Source organism: Sus scrofa, chromosome 5 (assembly GCF_000003025.6).
Source record: "Sus scrofa isolate TJ Tabasco breed Duroc chromosome 5, Sscrofa11.1, whole genome shotgun sequence".
In the NCBI taxonomy this organism is placed as follows: Eukaryota; Metazoa; Chordata; class Mammalia; order Artiodactyla; family Suidae; genus Sus; species Sus scrofa.
Genome location: NC_010447.5, coordinates 13,797,073 through 13,817,999, shown reverse-complemented (window position 1 = coordinate 13,817,999; position 20,927 = coordinate 13,797,073). Strand labels below are relative to the sequence as shown.

The 20,927-nt window shown below is 45.0% G+C and overlaps 1 protein-coding gene across 3 annotated transcripts in view; it reads left to right on the top strand.

Moving 5' to 3' along the window:
* The window catches only part of POLR3B (RNA polymerase III subunit B), a 121,577-nt gene extending 108,734 nt beyond the window's left edge, over positions 1–12,843 (top strand). The window contains exons 26-28 of one of the 3 annotated variants that reach the window (XM_021091574.1): positions 3,195–3,308; positions 6,294–6,467; positions 12,297–12,843. In XM_021091574.1, the coding sequence (XP_020947233.1) occupies positions 3,195–3,308; positions 6,294–6,467; positions 12,297–12,426 (418 nt within the window). In that variant the 3' untranslated portion in view covers positions 12,427–12,843. Of the gene's footprint in view, positions 1–3,194; positions 3,309–6,293; positions 6,468–8,761; positions 8,899–12,296 lie in introns of those variants that run through there. The other 2 variants (XM_021091576.1, XM_021091575.1) reach the window with 2 other exon arrangements.

Below are 20,927 nucleotides of genomic sequence, written 5' to 3'. Positions count from 1 at the left end.
GAGGATGGGATTAACACATTCACACTACTGTACATCAGATAGGTAACTAACAAGGACCTACCGTGTAGCACAGGAAGGTCGACTCAATGTTCTGTAATAACCTATATGGGGAGAAAGAGTGGATAGATATAGATTTTTGTATAACTGATTCACTTTGCTGTACACCTGATACTGACACATTATAAATCAACTGTATGCCAATAAAATTTTGAAAGATAAATTAACATAGGAAGACAGCCTCTCTCTCCATGGACTGTTGTATGGATTAAGTCAAGAGGTACATGGCATATAGAAGACGCTTCCTTTCTTTTGAGGAAGGAAGTTCAGGGACAGTTAAAAATATGTGTATATAAAGGGGCATCAATTCTCTGGCTGCCCTTGCTCCCCACTAAAGAAAAGCACTTAAATATTCACTGTCAAAGCACTTAAATATTCAGTCTCTCTTTAAATTCTTGTTACAGTTTTTCTAAAGGTTCACTGAGTCAGCTCTGTGATAGACATTTGCCAAGGACCAACTATGTGCTAGGCAGGGTCATTTGTGCAGGGGTCCCAGTGACAAGGAGATGAAGGGCGTATTCTGCAGAGTTTATTTCTCGTGGGGAAAACAGGCAATAATCAGAAATAACAAATGCTCATTTTAATACCAAACAGTAATAAGTGCTCTGCAGAAAATAAAACCTAGGTAAAGAGTTGAGACAGGGCACAGGCACCTTGATGCTGGGGTGGGAGGAGGACTCCTTGGTAAGGTGGTCAGGGCATGTCTCTCTGAAGAGGTGAAGTGTTGGACAGAGCCATGTGAATACCTGGGGGAGGATGTTTCAGGCAGAGGAGCCAGTAAGTGCAAAGGCCCTGAGGCAAATGGGCTTGCTACATTGGAAGGTTGGTGAAGAGGCCGGTGTTCCTCCAGTAGAATAATCGACAGGAAAAGAGAGTAGAAAATGAGTCAGGTGGATAGGAACCAGGTTATGTTAGACTTTATGGCTGTGTGATACAAAAGTTGGGCGATACAGATTCTGCGTGTAATGGGAAACCATTAGGAATTCAAAGCAGAAGAATGAGCTATGATTTCTATTTTAGAAGGAGTCACTCTATCTTATCATGTAAAGAATAGATTGTTGGAGTTCCCGTTGTGGCTCAGGGCGTTAAGAACTCAGTATCTATTAGGATATGAGTTCGATCCCTGACCTCACTCAGTGGGTTAAGGATCCAACATTCCTGCAAGATGAGGTGCAGGTTGCAGGTGCAGCTTGGATCTGGTATTGCCATGGCTGTGGTGTAGGTTGGCAGCTGTAGCTCCAGTTCCATCCCTAGCCTGGAAACTTCCATATGCCACAGGTGTGGCCCTAAAAAGAAAAACAAAACAAAACAAAACAAAAACAAACAAAGAATAGATTGTTGAGGGAGTCAAAACAGGGAGACCAACTAGAAGATTACCTGCAGCAGTCCAGGCAAGGACGGCAGCTTGCCGAGGGTGGTGGCAGTGAGGGAGGGACTGTCCTGTACACACTGTTTCACAACTTGTTTAAAATTTTTTTCACAAATTTTTTTAATTGAATGCAAGATTCTTTAAATTTTATAGTGCTTTATGATTTTCAAGAGTTTCACACACATGATCTCACATAACCCCTTGATAACGTTTCTTCCCCTGCATTGCCCTTTCCTTTCCTTCTTCCTGCTAATAACCACTAGTTTGTTCTCTGTATCTGTGAGTCTGCTTCGTTTTTGTTTTATTCACTGGTTTGTTGTATTTTTTAGATTCCACATCTAAGTGATATCATACAATATTTATCTTTCTGACTTATTTCACTTAGTATAATGTCCTCCATGTCCATCCATGCTGCTGCAGATGGCTGAGTATTATTCCATTGTGTGTGTTGCGGGGGGCACATCTTCTTGATCCATGCATCTGTTAATGGACATTTAGGTTGCTTTCATACTTTGGAAATTTTCAATAATTTTAAAATTCGTAAGGAAACACCGAAGACCCCAAAGAGCCAAAACTGTCTTGAGAAAGAACAGAGCTGGAGGAATTACACTCCCTGACTTCACAGTGTACAAAGCTACAGTAATCAAAACAGTAGGGCACTCACACAAAAACAGAAACATAGATCAATGGAACAGAATAGAGAAGCCAGAAATAAACCCACACACTTATAATCAATTAATCAATGACAAAAAGACAAGAATATACAGAAAACAATCTCTTCAGTAAGTGGTGCTGGGAAACTGGACAGCTACATGTAAAAGAATGAAATTAAAACATTCTCTAACACCATATACAAAAGTAAACTCAAAATGGATTAAAGACTTAATTTACATACCAGATACTACAAAGCTCCTAGATGAAAACACAGGGAGAACACTCTTTGACATAAATCACCACGCTATTTTTTTGGATCTGTCTCCCAAAGCAAAGGAAATAAAAGCAAAAATAAACAAAGGGGACCTAATTAAACTGAAAAGCTTTTGCACAGCCAGGGGAAACCATCGACAAAACAAAAGGAGGATCTACTTAATGAGAGAAGGTATTTGCAAATGACATGACCAATAAGGGATTAATATCCAATACATATAAATAGCTCATACAACTCAACATCAAAGAAACAAACAACTCAATTTAAAAATGGGCAAAAGAACCGAATAGACATTTCTCCAAAAAGGAAATGCAGATGACCAACGGGCACGTGAAAAGATGCTCAGCTCGCTAATCATCAGGGAAATGCAAATCAAAACCACACCTGTCAGAATAGCTATCATCAAAAAGAACACAAATAACAAATGTTGGCAAGGATGTGGAGAAAAGGGAACCCTGGTACGCTGCTGGTGGGAATGTAAATTGGCTCAACCACTGTGGAAAACAGAATGAAGCTTTCTCAAAAAACTAAAAATAGACTACCATATGACCCAGCAATTCCCCTCCTTGGTATATATCCAAAAAACCCAAAACACTGACTTGAAAAGGTACATGCACCCCAGTGTTCATACATTTTTATTCCTTAATTGAACAATGTATCTTTAATTTCCATCCACAATACTTTTATATTTTCAGTTCTAGCACTTTTTATCTTTCATTTATTCAGTTATAGACTTGTTCTTAAACAAACAGAGGCCTGTCAGTGATCATTCCTAGAAAATGCTGTCTCTTGTCAGCCCAAATGTAGTTTCTTAACCTTAAACTCTGACTTTTCTTTCAGTGAGCCCTTAGAAGCATACATCTATTTTGGCCCCGTGTACTACCAGAAACTGAAACACATGGTGCTAGATAAGATGCATGCCCGGGCCCGAGGACCACGAGCTGTCCTCACCAGGTAAGAGAAGAGCATTTATAATGTAGTCAAGTCTACCTTGCATCTCTCGGATGTTGCAATAGGTGGATGTCAAAATTTGGAGGGTTAGACGTCAACAAAAATCACATAAGTCTGATTAACATGAAAAAATAGCAACCAATTAAAAACCAATCCATAGGCGATTAACATGAAAAAATAGCAACCAATTAAAAACCAATCCATAGGCATAAGAGCAGGCTCACCGTAGCTCTTGCTGGTAGTCTCCTAAGAGTCGTTACTGTGTTCCAGTTTGCAGATATGGTCCTGTTCAAAAAGGTTCTTCATATAGGAACGTCGATACTCTTTACATGCACACATATTGATACACCTGCGTGCTCCCACGTGTACACAGAAAACCCATACATGTGTTATTTGGTAGCCCAAGCCACAGCTGTCATTTTTTACTACAGTTACTGGAGCATGAGGCATCCGTGCTTGCATACTCATTTGAGTAAACTCTGGGAGGTTAAGTAAGGTCCACAGGCACCCCCTTCACCAGTGTGTCTTCCATTCTAAGCACAATGTGTGTGTGTTGATGAATGGGTATAGTTGGGAAAGGGAGTCGTAAACATTAAGCTTCGCATGTTCTCCATATTACCTTTTCCAGTAGAGAAGCAGAGTCTAGGGCACTGGTTCTCAACCAGGGGTGATTTTGCCTCCCAGGGGACATTTGAGAAGAAGACATTTTGGGATGTCACAACTGTGGGGGAGGTGCCAGGTTTGGGGGTGGGTGGGGGAGGGATGGGTGGTAGGAATCTGGTGGCTTCTGGTGCGTGAGGGCCAGGGATGCTGCTGCACATCCTGCAGTTCACAGGACAGTCCTCACCATGAAGGTTCCCCAGCTTGTCACTTTTTCGTACAGCAGAAATTGATACAACATTGTAAATCAACTAACCTTTAATAAAAATTTTAAAAATTAAAAAAAAAAAAAGATTGCCCAGCTCAGTATGGCAGCAGTGCCAAGGTTGCCAGAGGTTGGGCCAGGGGAGCCGGGCAGACGTGGATGTGGACTCATCTCCATCTTGTACCGCTCCCGTGAGCCCTGGACCGATCACTGAGCTGCTCTCAGCTTCAGGTTTTCTTGTATGTGAAGTGGAAACAATAACACCCACTGCGCAATGTGCTGGTGAATGCTGGATGTTTTAAAATAGAATGTGTCCAGTGCTGATCCATGGGAGAGGCTCAGCAAAATCCAATTCCCTGCCTACTTTCACCCAACACTGTTTGAATGTTATAATGCAGGGGAGAGAGCAGGAGGGAAAAAACTAGTGTTTGGGTTTTTTTTTTTTTTAACCAAAGGAGAGGTGTAGATGACTCAGTCCCTTGACCGTGGAAACTGAGCAAATGCACGTGCCTGTTGACGTGCAATAGACATACGTATGCTTGAAATTGCACAAGAGGGAAGAGAAGTGGAAACTCTTAAAACAGTAATGACCTCAGCAGTGACACTCGACCTAGACTAGGTGCAACTCTGCTCTGAATGCTGTCCCCTCCAGAACTTCCATTTCAATTACAACATCCAAAAATTATTTCAGAGTAACTTATTTCAAAATGGGTTTCCTATTTTTTGCTTTGTTGTGTAGAAAAAGTTACTGCTTTAGAGTTACTTTTGTGTATTCCATGTGAATTTGCCTGGAGTGTATTTGTCTATAGTCCTTGGTCTCATTTAGTTAAAATCCACATTTGGGGTTCTGCCTACCTGTGATCTGACCACTTCCATTTGTTCAGTGACCACAGGTGTAGGGATGCCCCCCCCTCCGACTTCCACCTCAGAGAAAAACTTGTTGATGTCATGCTCAGTTATGAAGTTTCCACTGCAGTGTATTTATTTAGACCTATTCATAAGTTTTTCATATGTAGATTTGCTTTTGACAGATAATCTACAACTTTCCATTTTAACTTTCAACAACAGAAGGTAACATTTCAGTGTGTATTGTATACTGTTTACCTTCTTAGTTCTTTGGGAAACTGAAAGCAACAACCAAGATTAAAAGATGCTATGGAATAAAGCAAACAAGAGGTCGATGGCCCACCCCTGCTCAGACTACCTCCAGGGACTGACACTCCAAAATCAGTCAGTCAGGGAGCTCACTTTTTCCTTTTTTCTTTCTTTTTTTTAATAATTTGTGTCATCAGTACGTAGGTAAGATCTAGGTGTTGCCTGAGTTGTTTCAGAGTCCCGTAATTTTACCTACATCCCTGGATCTTGAATTCTTAACCTTTTAAAGTATTCTCAAGCCCAGCAGCTGTGTAAACCACAGGGAGTCCATTCCAGGGGCTGATAGCTTCCCAGTTCTCAGGCAAGAAGGAAGGACCTGAATGGGACATGCAGAATGTTCCCAGTCTCCGGGGAACCTCCCCTCTAGTTCAGGTCCTCCATCCTTCCAGATGATTCCTGATGTATCCCAAATTTTATAAAAAAAAAAATTCTTTTTGCTTCTTTCCATGTCTAATTTATTTCTTATTAGCAAGGCTCTTCCCTGGAGCTCTGGCAATAACCACTGATTGACCTGGGTTTCTCCATAGTCTGTCCTACTTAGTTTTCCTGCTTTTAGATAACAGAGAACTGAGACATGTTTGAAAGTACTCAAAAGACATTGTTCCCTGATTTGGGGACTGTACTATCCTAATAATAATGATAGTGATGGTACTAGTGATGCTAGCATTGCTGTTTTATATGATTATATAGTAATTTATTATTTCATCACATGACATAATTATTATTCCATCTAATAATAATCACAGCAACCCCTGGTGTTACATCTCTTCTCATTTAAGACTCTTCGGGATGGGTAGTCTTACATGCGTTTCACAAATGAGGCTTAGAGGCTGCACAGCAAGCTTTTGGATACTGTCTAAAAGCAGTTTGAATCCAGGTGAACCCTGCTCTGAGGTCTTTGTGCCAGCATATGGTGCTGCCTCTTTGTTTAGTATAACACTAACACGTTTTTCTAACTTGTTTCAAAGGCAGCCCACTGAAGGCCGATCTCGAGACGGTGGTTTGCGTCTTGGAGAAATGGAACGTGACTGTTTAATTGGCTATGGAGCCAGTATGCTTTTACTGGAGAGACTAATGATTTCAAGCGATGCCTTTGAGGTTGATGTCTGCGGGCAGTGCGGGCTTCTGGGATACTCCGGCTGGTAAGTGGCTCCCACATGTCTCTCCTACCACATCGCTTGCCTCTTAAATCACAGCTCCAGGCTTGACCCTGGCTTGTACCCACGTATTCTCCAGTCGTCCCCATCTAGGCATTCCTGGGATTCAAAATTCTAAAGGTAATATGCTTAGTTCGTCTACCTAATGTTCTGCTTTTCTACAACCTCTAGTGTTCAAGTTCCCCAGGAACACGGACTTTTTCTTCTTTTTACCAGTAGCTTGAGTATCTTTCTAACACTATTCCCCTGTAAAAATACTGGCAGATTCATTGTTGAATGTCAGAGTTGCAGCTTATTTTAACTAGAAACTTTTCATAGAAGATTGTGTCGAATGCCCTCCTTTAACATCAGGCCCGAAGAGCCAGGTATGTGGCCACAGGTCTTAGAGCAAATTGGTGACGGCAGCGGGACTTTGTCTATACTCTTCCTCCTTTACACTTGCCCTTGAGTAGTCTGTCTCAGTCATTCACTCAACAAACATTCAGTAAGAATCTGCTAAGTGCCAGATCGTATTCTAAGCCCCAGAAATACGATGGTGAATAAGACAGATGAATGACTGCTCACAGGTCATTGACTGCTTATTCTAACTACAGCCATTAGTTAGAATGATGGTTCATTCTAACTACAGTCTGTCTGGTTTACTCCTGCTTCTCCAGCCTGGGGCCTGGCTGATGCTAAATCAGATATAATTGCTAAATGATACTGTCCCTGCGTATGAAGAACTACCAGTAGGTAAATGATGTAATTCAGTAAGTTTGTAATTTCTGTGTAGAGTGCAGTACACAGAGGCCAGCTTAAAAGGTGGTGCTCCATATTTTTTGTTGGTGTTTGTGTACTTAGAGCACCTTTCCTCTTTGTAACACTTCCACTCTGCCACCAGAGAGCAACCACCCTGCTCAGTCATGCTCCAGAGCCCCGAAATACCTCTGTAGGCAGGAGGGCCCATAGTTGCCCAGTCTCTTCCAGAGGTGATATCTAACGAGATATAAGGCAGATGCTGCAAGCACAGGAAACATCCTCAGCTCCCTTGTCAGCCCTCACCCACCCTCCCCGGTCCCCTTCCCTAGGTGGGGTGGGGGGTATCCTTAGAAGGACAGAGTAAGGCCCAGATGAGCATTCATTGCCAGAGTTTGAGGAGTACCGGGGCCACCTTTTTCCCTAGGTCCCCATCAAAGCCTCCTTCCAGAGAGAGCCACCGCCTTCTGCCATCCCAAGCTGCTAGTTTCTTGGTGAATAAAACAGATCAAGAGTCAGAATGAGGAGTTCCGTCGTGGCCAGTGGTTAACGAATCCGACTAGGAACATAAGGTGCGGTTCGGTCCTGGCCTTGCTCAGTGGTTAAGGATCCGCGTTGCCGTGAGCTGTGTGTAGGTCGCAGACGCGGTCGGATCCGCGTGCTGTGGCTCTGGCGTAGGCTGGTGGCTGCAGCTCGATTCAACCCTAGCCTGAACCTCCATATGCCGGGAGCGCCAAGAAATAGCAACAAAAACACAAAAGACAAAAAAAAAAAAAAAAAAAAAAAAAGAGTCAGAATGAGTTAGCTTCTTAGAACACAGTATATGCTGTGTGCCAGTTAAATGACAAAACCTTTTAGTCAACTACTGTATGATTTTTTTGGCGTAGCAGAATTGATGAGACTTGTCTGTGAAGAAATCCTTTCACTTAAAAAACTAACACAAGAGGTGGCCATTTGCAGTTGGTTCCTTTTGTAAGGTGGCAGAGGTGGGGTGATGTTATTCTAAGAGTAAGCCTGACTCTTTCTTACATCAGTGACATGGTTAGGGGGGTTATTTCAATTCCGCAGTGTCTGTTTGTCTTTCAGAATGCATATTGCTTGTGCTTTTTATTGTCCTGGCTCTGTAACCGAAAAAGAAATTGTAATAGAAATATGCCAGGTTCCACTATGTTCCACGTAGTTCCGCTATGCTTAAATCTTCAAATTTGGCACAAGGACTTTTATGCAATTTACTTTGAAAAGATGGTGCAGAGGAGTCATTTTAGTAAGAAGAGAAATCATGAAACTTCACAAAGAGTTTCTTTTCCTTTTTCACCCTCCTCACATTCCCTCCTGTGTCCCTCCACCCCCCACCAAAGAGAAAAAAGAGAGAAAGGGAGAGAGAGACAAAAAGAAAGCCGTAGACCAGCTTCACCCATGCACTTGGAAAACCTTCCCCTCTATTGCACTGCATGCTCAGGAAAATTAACATAAGCAGTGATAGATCTCAACATTATTCTGTTAAATTCATATCTCCTTTCCTGCTTCGTTTCTATCTCATTTAGAGCTCCGATGGCAGCGCCCGATCTTGAAGCTCGTGTGTTCAGTGCACAGTGTATTTGAAATCCTTTGAAAGAGGACTAAATCAGGTTACACGGTTTAAGGGTCTTTACTGTAATTAAACAGACCTGGATATACCATATGTCTGATTTTGAGTGGCCTACTTATACCCTTGTTGCCAACAGAAAAAAATCCGAATCCAGTCTGCTAGTCTAGCAGCCTGCTCATGCAGCCTTCTGGCAGAGGAGCGTAATGATGCTGTCTTTCTCCCGTCGTTACCTGATCGTGTGCACTGGGTTGTGTGGGAGGGAGCACAGCGTTTGCTGGAGGAAGTCGCTCTTTAATGAACCGCACAATGGAGGCTGAGTAATTAGAGCAGTTCAGAACCTTGAAACTGGCCTTTTGTCAGTGATTTGCACATTAGTAAGGCATTGCTATGGGGATGTTTACAGCAAGACTGTTGTTCTGCAGAAGACACGGAGGGCATAAGTCACAAAAGAGAGGTCCAGAAAGAAAACTGCAGAGAAAAGAAAATCCCTATTAAGATAATTAGCTCGTAGAGGATATTTTACTGGACAGCCATTCCTCATGTGAAGCTACAGCCTCCTCCTTTTGCTGCCTTTGCCCTAAAAAAAACAGTTTATTTTATCGTTGTTTAGGTCAGGTTTCTTCCTTTGGAAACCTTTCAGACATAGGGTAAACATTTGTATATTTTTATTTATGTACATTTATTTATGCCTATATGTGTACATAGCATTGGAACATCTTAAAGGATGGAGAAATATTTAATAACAGAGAATATTGATGGGCTTTCTGGATTATGAATCAGCACATATGGAAATTTTGAATAGATTAGCTTGGACTGAAGTCACAAGATAATGCACGGGACAGAAGAGTCAGTGAGAAGGTCCCCCGGTTAAATCCTTTTCTCCAATTTAATTAAAGCATGGAATCAATGCAGACACATTAAAAACATAGTTGTTAAACTATAATGCATTAAAGGGTCTTTAGGTGATCTTTTAGGAAAAGGCATCCACCGCATTCCTATTATTTCTATTGATGAACTCTGTTCTCTGCAGTGCTCGTTAGGGCCTCTGCAAGTCCCCTCAGGGGGACCCAAGCAAGGGACCATCATGGCTCATCCTTTTTCCATTCTCTTCTCCTCTAGAGGCTCATATCTACATAGCCACCCATCACCACATTCAGATTCTCAGCCTTAGTGCTTTTCTTTTCTAAAATAATAAGGCTTTATTTTACTGAGTGCAAAAAATGATCTCTGCTCTTTGTAAAATATTCATAGTTACAGAAATATGAAGAAAAATATAAAGAAAAATACAAATGTTCACATTAATTCCTACTACCCACCAACGACCACTCTTAACGTTTTAGTGACTCACTTGGGGACCTGTCTGTGTGCCAGTAGCTCTGGACCCTCTTTTGTTTTAAATCCCAAACTCTTTTTTTTTTTTTTTTTTTTTTTGTCTTTTTGCCCTTTCTAGGGCCCCTTCCCACGGCATATGGAGGTTCCCAGGCTAGGGGTCTAATGGGAGCTGTAGCCCCCTGCCTACGCCAGAGCCACAGCAACGTCGGATCCAAGCCACATCTGTGACCTACACCACAGCTCACGGCAACACCAGATCCTTAACCCACTGAGCAAGGCTGGGGATCGAACCCGCAACCTCATGGTTCCTAGTCGGAATCGTTAACCACTGCACCACGACGGGAACTCCTAAATCCCGAACTCTTTTGAGATTCTGATACTTGCAGAAAAATAAAAATATATAATCACACAAAATCTTGTTATATGTGATTTTGAGACCTTCATATATGTACTGAAACCCGTCCGAGGGCCCCCTTGTGCTCGTGCGGTTTAGCAGCCTGGTTTTTCTCCTTCACAGTGTGCCCCGAACACCATTACGTTTCAATCATATGGGTCTGCATCATCGCGTTTAATGTTTGCTCCGTATTCTTCTGTATACGTGTCCTGTAATCACAGCCCCAAGTGCTTACTGGACATGTGAGTCGTCTCCTATTTTATGCTGTCATAAATGGTGAGGCTGTGAACATTCTTGTGCACATATTTTGCCACTGTTAGGATTACGCAATGAAATAACAGGCACATCTATGTTTTATACCTGACTGTCTCACTGCCCTCCAGAAAGGCCTTTACCATTCTTTAAGGACCCTCCCTCCAGTTCCCAGTCAGCACTGACTTTTCGGATCCCTGGCTACTGTTTTGTACTCACCCCCACCGCCCCACCTAGTAACTGGGAGGACCTAGTTTTCAACCTATTAAGTCCCAAGATTTATACTGGGAACCTATTGTCCCAGATGCCCGACGTATAGGGTGAAGTCCTCTTTTTGGTCTGAAACCTGAGAGAATAATTCACTTTCTCCCCAGGAGCCCTTTTTTAGTTGTAGCCATTGATAAGACCTAGGTTCCATTCACTGGCTCTTCCTGAAGGAAGAGGAAAGAAAATCCTAATTGGAAGAGCAGGCACATTGAAGAGGAGCATATGCTGTTGCAAGGGTTAAATGGGACTCTGTGTACGCACGCACACAGGTTCTTTAGTTCTGCACAAGGTCAGCGCATCATAAGTACCGCTGCTTCTAGTACTAATAGAAATAACCGAGCTTGGAGTTCCCGTCGTGGCGCAGCGGAAATGAATCTGACTAGGAACCATGAGGTTGCGGGTTGGATCCCTGGCCTTGCTCAGTAGGTCAAGGATCCAGCATTGCCATGAGCTGTGGTGTAAGGTCACAGATGTGGCTCGGATCTGGCATTGCTGTGGCTGTGGCGTAGGCCAGCAGCTGTAGCCCCAATTAGACCCCTATACTGGGAACCTCCACATGCCACGGGTGTGGCCCTAAAAAGCAAAAAAATAAAATAAATAAAAAATAAATAAAAATAGAGATAAGCGAGCTTGAAGAGCACTGGAAAAATAAGTTGCATTTGATTGGGCGTCACTTTCTATATGAAAGTCTTATCTTTCCCATCACACTTCAAGTATTTCAGTGATAGAAATTAATTTGAGTATCTTGCCTAGAATAGTATAGTGTCATAGATGCTTTTCAAACAAGATCTGGCGTGTTCAGGGTACTGTGGCTATAGACCATAGATGCTTTTCCAATACATGGAGATGAATCAGTTTAAAGCACTTTCAACAATGAAAAAGTCTAAATATGAGTAACTTTTAGATGGTTCAGATTTCTGGGCTTCATTTAGAATAAGTAGACAGACAGCTATTTTGCATTTGAAGGAGAAAGGTCTAGAAATAAGAAAGTAACTGATTAAAATTCTGTGCTTTTAAAACTGGGGAAGCCATGTTTGTTTTGTTTTCTTTTGCTTCCTCGGATGCTGCTGTTTATTTTGGGGGCACATACGTACATATTTGATAGTATGACCGAACACTGAGGAATGGAAAGCTAATGAACTTGAAGGAACAGTAGTAGATTTTTATAGAGCACATCCTCACTTCCTGCATGCCGGCCTCCGATTCTGAGTTGCTGTCCCTCTAACACAACTGACTTGGGTTTCAGGTGCCATTACTGCAAGTCGTCGTGCCACGTGTCCTCCCTCCGCATCCCGTACGCCTGCAAGCTGCTCTTCCAGGAGCTGCAGTCGATGAACATTATCCCCAGGTTAAAACTGTCCAAATACAATGAGTAAGGATGGAGGAGACGGTTATTGAAAGAGAACGGTCGATACGCCCAGTGCAGTGGGAAGCAAAAGGGGTGAGGACCGATTCTGCTCCTATGCATCATTCCTTCCACTGCTCGCGCTCTCAAACAAACAAACAAAAGCACCCAAGGAAATTGATGGAGAGGCTTTTCACACCGTGGAAGACCGGCCGAACAGCCTCGAGCTACGAGCCTCGGGCCAAGGGAGAGGGACCAACCATACTGACTGTTGTGAAGTCTCTCGTCCATATATTGGAGGTGATTCACAAGTGGCTGGGACTGCAAAGATAAATAAACTTTTATTTATGGTCTGGTATCTTGAAATGTTCTCGTTCAAAAGACCTTCCCCCTCTAAAAGGATATTTGGGGTTAAATAAAACTCAAGATTCTGATGAAAGGACGTGAAGAATCTGTTTGAGTTGGTTGATTCAGCCTTTGTCCCAGAGGCTGATCTGAGCAGTATTTGAAGGAAGGACAACTTCAGGAAGCTGGCAGAGGGGCTGATAAGCAGGGCTTTCTTATCCAGTACATGAGGGGATAAATTTTCCCAACAACTGGATCTTGCCTTTTAACACCCAGCTTTTTAAATCTAATCTTGGCAAAGATAATAAATGTCTTCCTCCCATCTTAAGCAAATTTACTAAGGATGTCGCCTTTTCATAAGGACTAATTGCTGCTCTTCTGAACCTCTGTGGTCACACTGTGCAGGAATATTTGCTGACTATCTGAAAATAATAATCCATGGAGCTTTGAGTGACTGTGAGGCTAGGAGATAGGGGTCAGGAGGACATCGGATCTCACTGTTCTCCCAGCCCTTCAACCCTCCCCCAAAGCCCCTCGGTAAAATGGATTGATACCCCACCAAAAAAAAAAAAAATCCATGGATGCTTTATATGTTTTCCATCCCTTCTTTCCCTGCCAGGATGTTAGCTGCCCATTTTGTTTTGAATCTGCCAGCCCTCTTCATCCATTTCTAAGTTGGTCTGAATTGCTCTGCTCTAAAGCCTGATGAATATTTGTGTTAGGGATTGTTTATGAGGCAGAAAAGCTTTGAGTGGTGTGGTCGAAGGCTGCCTTCCCGGCATGTTACAGTGAACATGTCCCACAGAATATTAATAGGTATCATACACTGACAAGAAGCAAGGTACAGTGTCAAATCAGGCTGAGAAACCGGGTATATACAAGTTAAGCATACCAAGGACTTTGTCAAAGCCTTCACCAAGCTGCTGTGTGCCGGGGACTCTCCTACAGAGGGAGCCAGGCCGGTCACCCGTGTGAGAACCCAACCACGGTCTCGCTCAGGCGTGCAAGTCCTCGAGAGGACACGGTGCAGGTGAGCAGGCCTTCCCCCGCCGCCTCCACGTACCCGCATTCCCTTCAGGGACGTGACAGGCATCACCAAGGCAGAGGGGGTCGAGTGCCCAGATCTGTGGCTCTGCCCGTGGTTCCTTCCTTGCCTAGAGCGCTTTATTCTCAAACGGGATGGTGCCTGGACTGCTGCACTAGACAAGCTGTGTGTGTTCGGTGCTCTGGGGCCGCGTGAGGAGCTCTGCAGGGTGCTTTTGACTGTTTCCCTTTTGTGACGACTCTGCAGAAGATACCCCAGCCCTGCCCTGGGAGGCACACCTCGTCGGTGAACGCTGGGAGGAGGGGCCGGTGCTCGGGGTACCTGCATGGGCTCCGTCACATCACGCGGGACGGGAGGTGCTGACCGAGGAGGAAAGGAGCAGGACTCGGCCTCCGCTGGAGGAGCCAGAACCCAGCGGAGGTGGCCACGGCGTCAGTGCTGAGCCTTAACCTCGGTCGGGCTGAGGGAGCTCCCAGAGCACAAGGCTTAGCGGTGCTCTGGAGGCTTGGGAGCACTTGCCAGGCGGGATTATCCAATTCCTACAGCTCAGGAGACTGAGGCGCCAAGTGGCCGACGCACCTAGTGCCCACAGCTGATGGGGCAGCAGTACGAGCCTTGAGACCAGGCTTCCTGATGAGGAGGTTTTTCCTTGGGTTTCACCCATGATTCTGTTTTTCAGTCACAAGATGTAACAATTTTTTTAAATTCAGGTGCCACCGAGCATCTGAATTGTTTTTCAAAAACAATTCAAGCCATTCTCATCATTTTGAGAGGAGTCGCCTAAACCTGGGAAATTCTCAGTTCTCCAAGTTCATGAAGACCTGGAAAGGGTGGGTTTCCAACTGAGACATCCTTAGAGGAAAAAATCGTGTCAGGCTGATATTTCAAAAACGAGCAGGAGTTCCCATTGTGGCGCAGTGGTTAACAAATGCGACTAGGAACCATGAGGTTGCGGGCTCGATCCCTGGCCTTGCTCAGTGGGTTAACGATCCGGCGTTGCCGTGAGCTGTGGTGTAGGTTGCAGACGCGGCTCGGATCCCACGTTGCTGTGGCTCTGGCATAGGCCGGGGGCTACAGCTGCCATTAGACCCCTAGCCTGGGAACCTCCATATGCCGCAGGAGCGGCCAATTAAAAAAAAAAAAAAAAAAACGAGCAGATGCTACATGCGAGTAGCTCGTTAACGCTGGGTGATGCTTTTCATAATAAGAGTCCAGAATTGGTGTTCGTCCTACCATCGTTTCATTTTATCACTTGTAAGTTTCCTGCTTTAAAAGCGGCCGGTTAGATTCCCATTTCCAGTAATGATGGAGTAAGCTTTTGCAGGCCACCCTCGACATGCTTTTCCCCTCAGGGCTTTGCCAGGTTGGAAGTGGCGTAGGGATGAGAGGTAAAAAGCCAGACCAAAGCCACCAAGAGGCTGCCACGCTGACCTGAGCCTTGGCAGAGTCAAAACGGCTGGCTCAGCGTTGCCAGGACCCCCCAGGCCTGGAAAGGCCAAGCCCCCAAACAGAAAGAAAACTCATTGAGGTGAACCCAGCTTCTCTGCCACATTGCCACTTGTATCAGTCTCTCTGGCTGCCATAACAGGATGCCGCGGGCTGGGTGGCTTAAACAATAGACATTTTATTTTCTCACAGGGCTGGAGGTTCAAAGTCCAAGATCAAGGTGCTGACAGATTTGATTTCTGGTGAGGGCTCTGTTCCTTCCCGGCTGCAGATGGCCACCTCTCCCTGTGTCCTCACACAGCCTTTCCTCAGTGTGTGTGAGGACTGGGTCTCTTCCTCCTCTCCGGAGACACCAGTCCTAGCGGAGTAGGGCCCCGTGTCGTCGTTTAACGTTACTGACCTCCTTCAAGTCCCTGTTTCCAAATACAGTCACAGTCAGGAGTTGGGGCTTCCACAGAGGAGTTTTGGAGAGACAAAGTACAGTCCATGATACCCTCAAGGCGTTCGTCAGCCCCTAACAGCCCTGGTGAACTACTAGCAGTACCTCTCAAAGCCCAACACACCCAGCAGCCTTGCTCCAGGGTGTATGTGTTCCGGAAGAAGTGTGGGTGTGTGATCAGGAGGCATATACAGAAACGTTTCTAGTAGCACTATTATAATTGCCCCAACTTAGAAAGAACCCCTGCCCATTGACCATGGAGCAGATCAATTCTGGGATGTTTGCACAGGAGGACAGTATGTAGTGATGAAAAGCCTCACATAATATCCATAGTCTCACAGCTGTTATAGTGGGTGAAAAAACAATTTAAATACAAAGGAATACACCCTGTATCCGGTCCACTTAAGGTTTTTAAAAAAAAACAAAACTAATCTACAACCTAAGAAGTCTTGATAACAGTTCTTATGCAGAGCTGGTGGCTGATGACTGTGTAGTTTAGAAAGGGAGCTTCTAGAGTCCTGGGCATATTTTTTTGACCTAAGTTGATTACAGGGGTGTGTTTACTTTACGAAAATGCACTGAGCTATATACATAGGACTTTTCACTTTCCTGAATATGTGTTATACTTCAACAAATAAGATTTTTTTTAAAAAAGGAATATAGGTTTTAAACCTGTGTTTCAGTCTCTTATAGCTTTGTCACCCCAAATATCATATATGGTCTTTGCTTTAGTTTATCCATCTCCAAAATGGGAAAAATGACAGTACCCAGGAGGGGGTACCCCCAGGGCTCTTTCCAGGGTTAAATAATACATCTAAAGGGCACAGCCCAGTGCCCAGCACACAATGCGTGTGCACAAGGCCTGTTACTGTTTTCATCCCTGATGTCATGCTCCTCACAGCGCTGCTAGGACTGGCCTTACCCTCTCCTTCTGCATCAGGAAAGGGTTAGGAAAAGCAAACCCCAAGTTTCCTTTGGAAGAAGGGGTTTGGGAACCAGGGCCAAGTGCGGAGACCAGAGTTTTGCAAAAGCTCTTTGTGAACACTGGGACAGGCGGAAGGAGGGCGGTGGGATTAGAGAACACGGCTTCCCTGGAACAACCATTTACCGCCGACATCAAAGCGAGGCCTGTCGTCGGGCGCGGGAGTCCCAGAATAGCTTCACAAAAAGCCCGAAGAACCAGGTCTCAAAACGCTTCCATCTGCGGAGAGGCAAGGCCAGGGGGAGGGGCCTGATGGGGTGCCATAGAATGGGATCGTTTTCAGCTGCTCCGGAGCATCGGGGGCCCACACCTCGATTCGCAGTAATGAGTCGCATGGAAGGAGCGCACAGGCCCGGCTGCCTCTCGCCATCCGAGGGTAGAGCAGCCAGTTTCCGAGAGACCCGTAAATAATGCCTTTGTGAGACGGAGGCTCCGTCCGCAAAGTGACTGTAAAAGTCGCACCTCTTTACCGTCCATATTTACTCCATATGTGTCTTGAAAACAGTTTATTTCATTTGCTGACTAAAAGTTGGATTTTTACTACATCCGTCCCGCAGGCCCAAGGTTGGTGGGAAATTGATGTCAAGCCTTTAAAGAGTCTATTTTAAGTGGGGGGGGGGAAGGGGTGGCACTCCAAAAGTATATGGTGTTTGTTTCTAAAGCCACGCTACCAATGTGGATTTCAGGATCCAGAAGCAATTAAGAGATTTGCTTCAGCAAATCAAATTTAGTGTGACCAGGATGCCATGGCAGAAAGTCTCAGAACAACCTGAAACTCACATTTTCGCTCAGGTCTACAAATCTCAGCCTGTAATCCAAGGAGTTAAAGTGTTTTCCAGGTCCAGGTAATAGCTCTCATTCCATGCATAATAAATTTTAAGTGTGGTTAACTCCAGATCATCCATGTTAATGAAGGCAAGGAGTGGTGTCAATAAATTAAAACAGGTGATGGGCCCAGCATCTTTGGTCTTGGATGGTGGGAGGACGTTTATATTCACATTTTTACTATAATTTGAGTGTTGGTTTGCTGTATACTTTAAATAGGGACTCCTATGAACGCTGTATTTGAAGAAACTGTGCCATTTACAGTTAAGTAATGATGAGCGGGGGCAGGGTAGCCCTACTCAAAGTGTGGTCCCTGAGCCAGCCGCACCTGCATCACCTGGGAACCTGATAGAAATCTGGATGGAACCCAGCGATCTATGCTATAAGCCCCCCAGGTGGTTCCAAGGCAGTATGGAAGTTGAGACCCACTGTTGTAAGATGCATGAAGAGCATTTGTCCGCTCCTCTCTTAGAGCCAGCCTTTGGATTTTCAGGGGCGCCTTGGGAACTAGCTCCCCAGTTTCTTCTCTTCCTTGTGGCATGATTTCCTCTGGTGCACACCTCTCATAGGCCTCCAGCCCCACCTTCCCAGCCCTCCCCGCCCCAGCCCTGCCCAGGGAGAGCCTGCACAGAGGAAATGCTTCCTTAAAGGCCAGCTTTCTATAGGAAAGCTCCCCTCCAGGAACCTAGGATGCTGCTCTCATTTAGCTGAGTGATTTCTGTCTCTGCAGCCCTGAGGTGTCCACTTTCTCCTGCAGTGTCTTTCCACTCGGGACCAGATCTGCCTGCCAGGTGGCCTGTCAAAGTGAATCTGGAAAACCCCAGTTTCTCTCCCTACCCCTGCTGGTCATTTCAGTCTGGCATCCAGGTCCCTCCAGATGCCACAGAGTCACCTCTCTGGATGCAAAGCACAGAGTCAGCAGAGGTGCTCCGGGGGCTGTTCAGCTTCCTTGGGGTCTAAAGTTCTTTCGAGGTGCTGAGCCTGCAGGAGTGGGTGGGGGAACCTCAGAGCCACTTACCTTGCAGCCGATGCCTGAGCACGAACTGGCAGTGGTGTTACCGACAAAGAGGGAGCCAGCAGAGCCACTGCGCCCTTTCAGTTCTGTGCATGTGAACACAGCAGAGCCACCCCATGCCCTGTGCTGGAGCTGGAGGCCCAGGTCTTCCCCTAAGAGATGGAATCTCAGTCTTCTCATCTGTACCATGGAGTAGAACCTGCCTGCCTGCCTCATCCACCCTGCCCAGGCCTGTGCAGAGGGAAGAATAGGTTTGTTGTGACCCGATGGGTTAATTCAGGTGAACGGTCCTGCCCGTTGTAAACACTCAGTAAAGGTTAGTTTTCCTCTCCCTGTATCTGTAAACACCAAACTAGACTAGGTGACTGATGTGTCAGCCGCAGCACTATCAACTTTTAGAGCCAAATAGTGCTTTTTGTGGGACGCTCTAGAATGTCGAGCAGCAGGTCTGACCCGTACCCACTAGATGCCCGTCACATCCCCCTAGGCGTGACAATCAAGAATGTCCCCAGACAATGCCTATGAAAGTGGTTTAAATTGCAAAGCAAAGAACAATTTCAGACTATGGTTATACGGATTTGTTCTCAGTAGACGGACAGCCCATGTGTCTCCGGATGATCGAGTGACTCTCCTAACAAATAACGTGCACCACAAAGCCCTTGCTTTTCTTTCACTGTGCCAGTTGTAAATGGCATCGAATAAAACATGTCACTCATGTTGCTCATTAAGTTAATTAGGTTTCATTCTCATTGTAAAATGTGCTTTTATATATCTGATGATAAGGTTACAGATACCAAAATATAAGATTAGTTATAATCTCTCCATTTTTATTTACATGTGCCCACAGCCTGACTTTTTAGATCTCGCCTATTGTTTTGTTTTTATCGAGGACATGTGCTGATTTTCGCCTCTTACCTCATCAAACCTCAGCTTTGAGTCTGCCTGCCATGTAGCAAGGACTCTTCAGCCCCCAGTCCACCCCAAAGCCAAAGTCTTCCTTCCCTTCACATAGTCCTGTGAGAGTAATCCGTGTCAGAAGCCCTCCTAGCAAGCCACAGTCCGGCCTGCATTTTTAAGACCACAGCACTGGGGCTGGGCCTCTAGAGCAGGAATCTCAGCAGCAGCAACTGTCTTTCTGAGTTACTGGAAAATTTCCTTCATCGATACTCTGGGTTTTGCATGTCCCAAGTAGGTCTGTAATCTGTCAGGACCTGAAATATATCACCAGCAGTCCAGAAAATGAAGCAGGAGGCGCTTAGTGATTCATCACCTGCTCTGCCTGCAGGAAGAGCTACCCTAATTACCTTTCTCAAGGTCAGACGTTACAAAAATCTAGGCATAAATATTTGTAGAGATGGAGACAGGCACGGTTCTGATAACACAGATGTTGTAGCACCTTTTTCTTTAAAGTCAGGGATGCAAGTACACATACACGTGCTATCCTATGTCTGGATCCCCTTGGCAGCTCACCAGTTAACCCTGACAGTCAACCCTGCTTAACCTGAATTCGGCCTCAGACAGCCATCATCCATCAGCTGGGAGGCAGGGCCATGCCATGGTCAAGAGCAAGGACTGTAGTCAGACTGCCTGCTTCTAGTCCTGGCTCCGCCTACTAGCTATATGATCTTGAGTAAATTATTTTGCCTCAGTTTCCTCATCTGTAAAACCGATGTACTAATAATTCATGTGACACATAACGCGTGCTTGGCAAATATCAACGTTCATGACTGACTGAAGCAACTTCCTTATGGACCCTATTTGCTATTCTTGCATGATAATGTTTCTTCTCTTTCTGAATGAAGTCCAAGTCAGCTGTGTTGATTTGTTACATTTGAGAGGCAGCCTATCAGGCTGGATCTTGGTTGGAGTGGTTGAAATGTGCCTCTCGCTTTTATTCAAACGTTCCCAAATGCGTGCCTCGGTTAACAGTGGAGTTTGGGGAGTTCCCATCTTGGCTCGGTGGTTAACGAATCAGACTAGGAACCATGAGGTTGTGGGTTCGATCCCTGGCCTCGCTCAGTGGGTTAAGGATCCAGCGTTGCCATGAGCTGTGGTGTAGGTTGCAGATGCGGCTCAGATCCCACATTGCTGTGGCTGTGGTGTAGGCCGGTGGCTACAGCTCTGATTAGACCCCTAGCCTGGGAACCTCCATATGTGGTGGGAGCAGGCCAAGAAATGGCAAAAAGACCAAAAAAAAAAAAAAAAAAAAAAAAACCAAAAACCAAAAACCAAAAAACAAAACAGTGGAGTTTGGGTCAAAGGGTGTGGTCGACTGAAAGTGACACTCTTTCCACTCCTGGAAAACAAGCTTAAAGTATTTACCTAATCCTGGGTAGGGAGGGCCATCTTCATGTGTGAACAACATTCAGGACGTGCTCATGGCATTGTTGGCCTTCCCATCCAGCATCCCACTCCCTCAGTTACCAGATTTTATA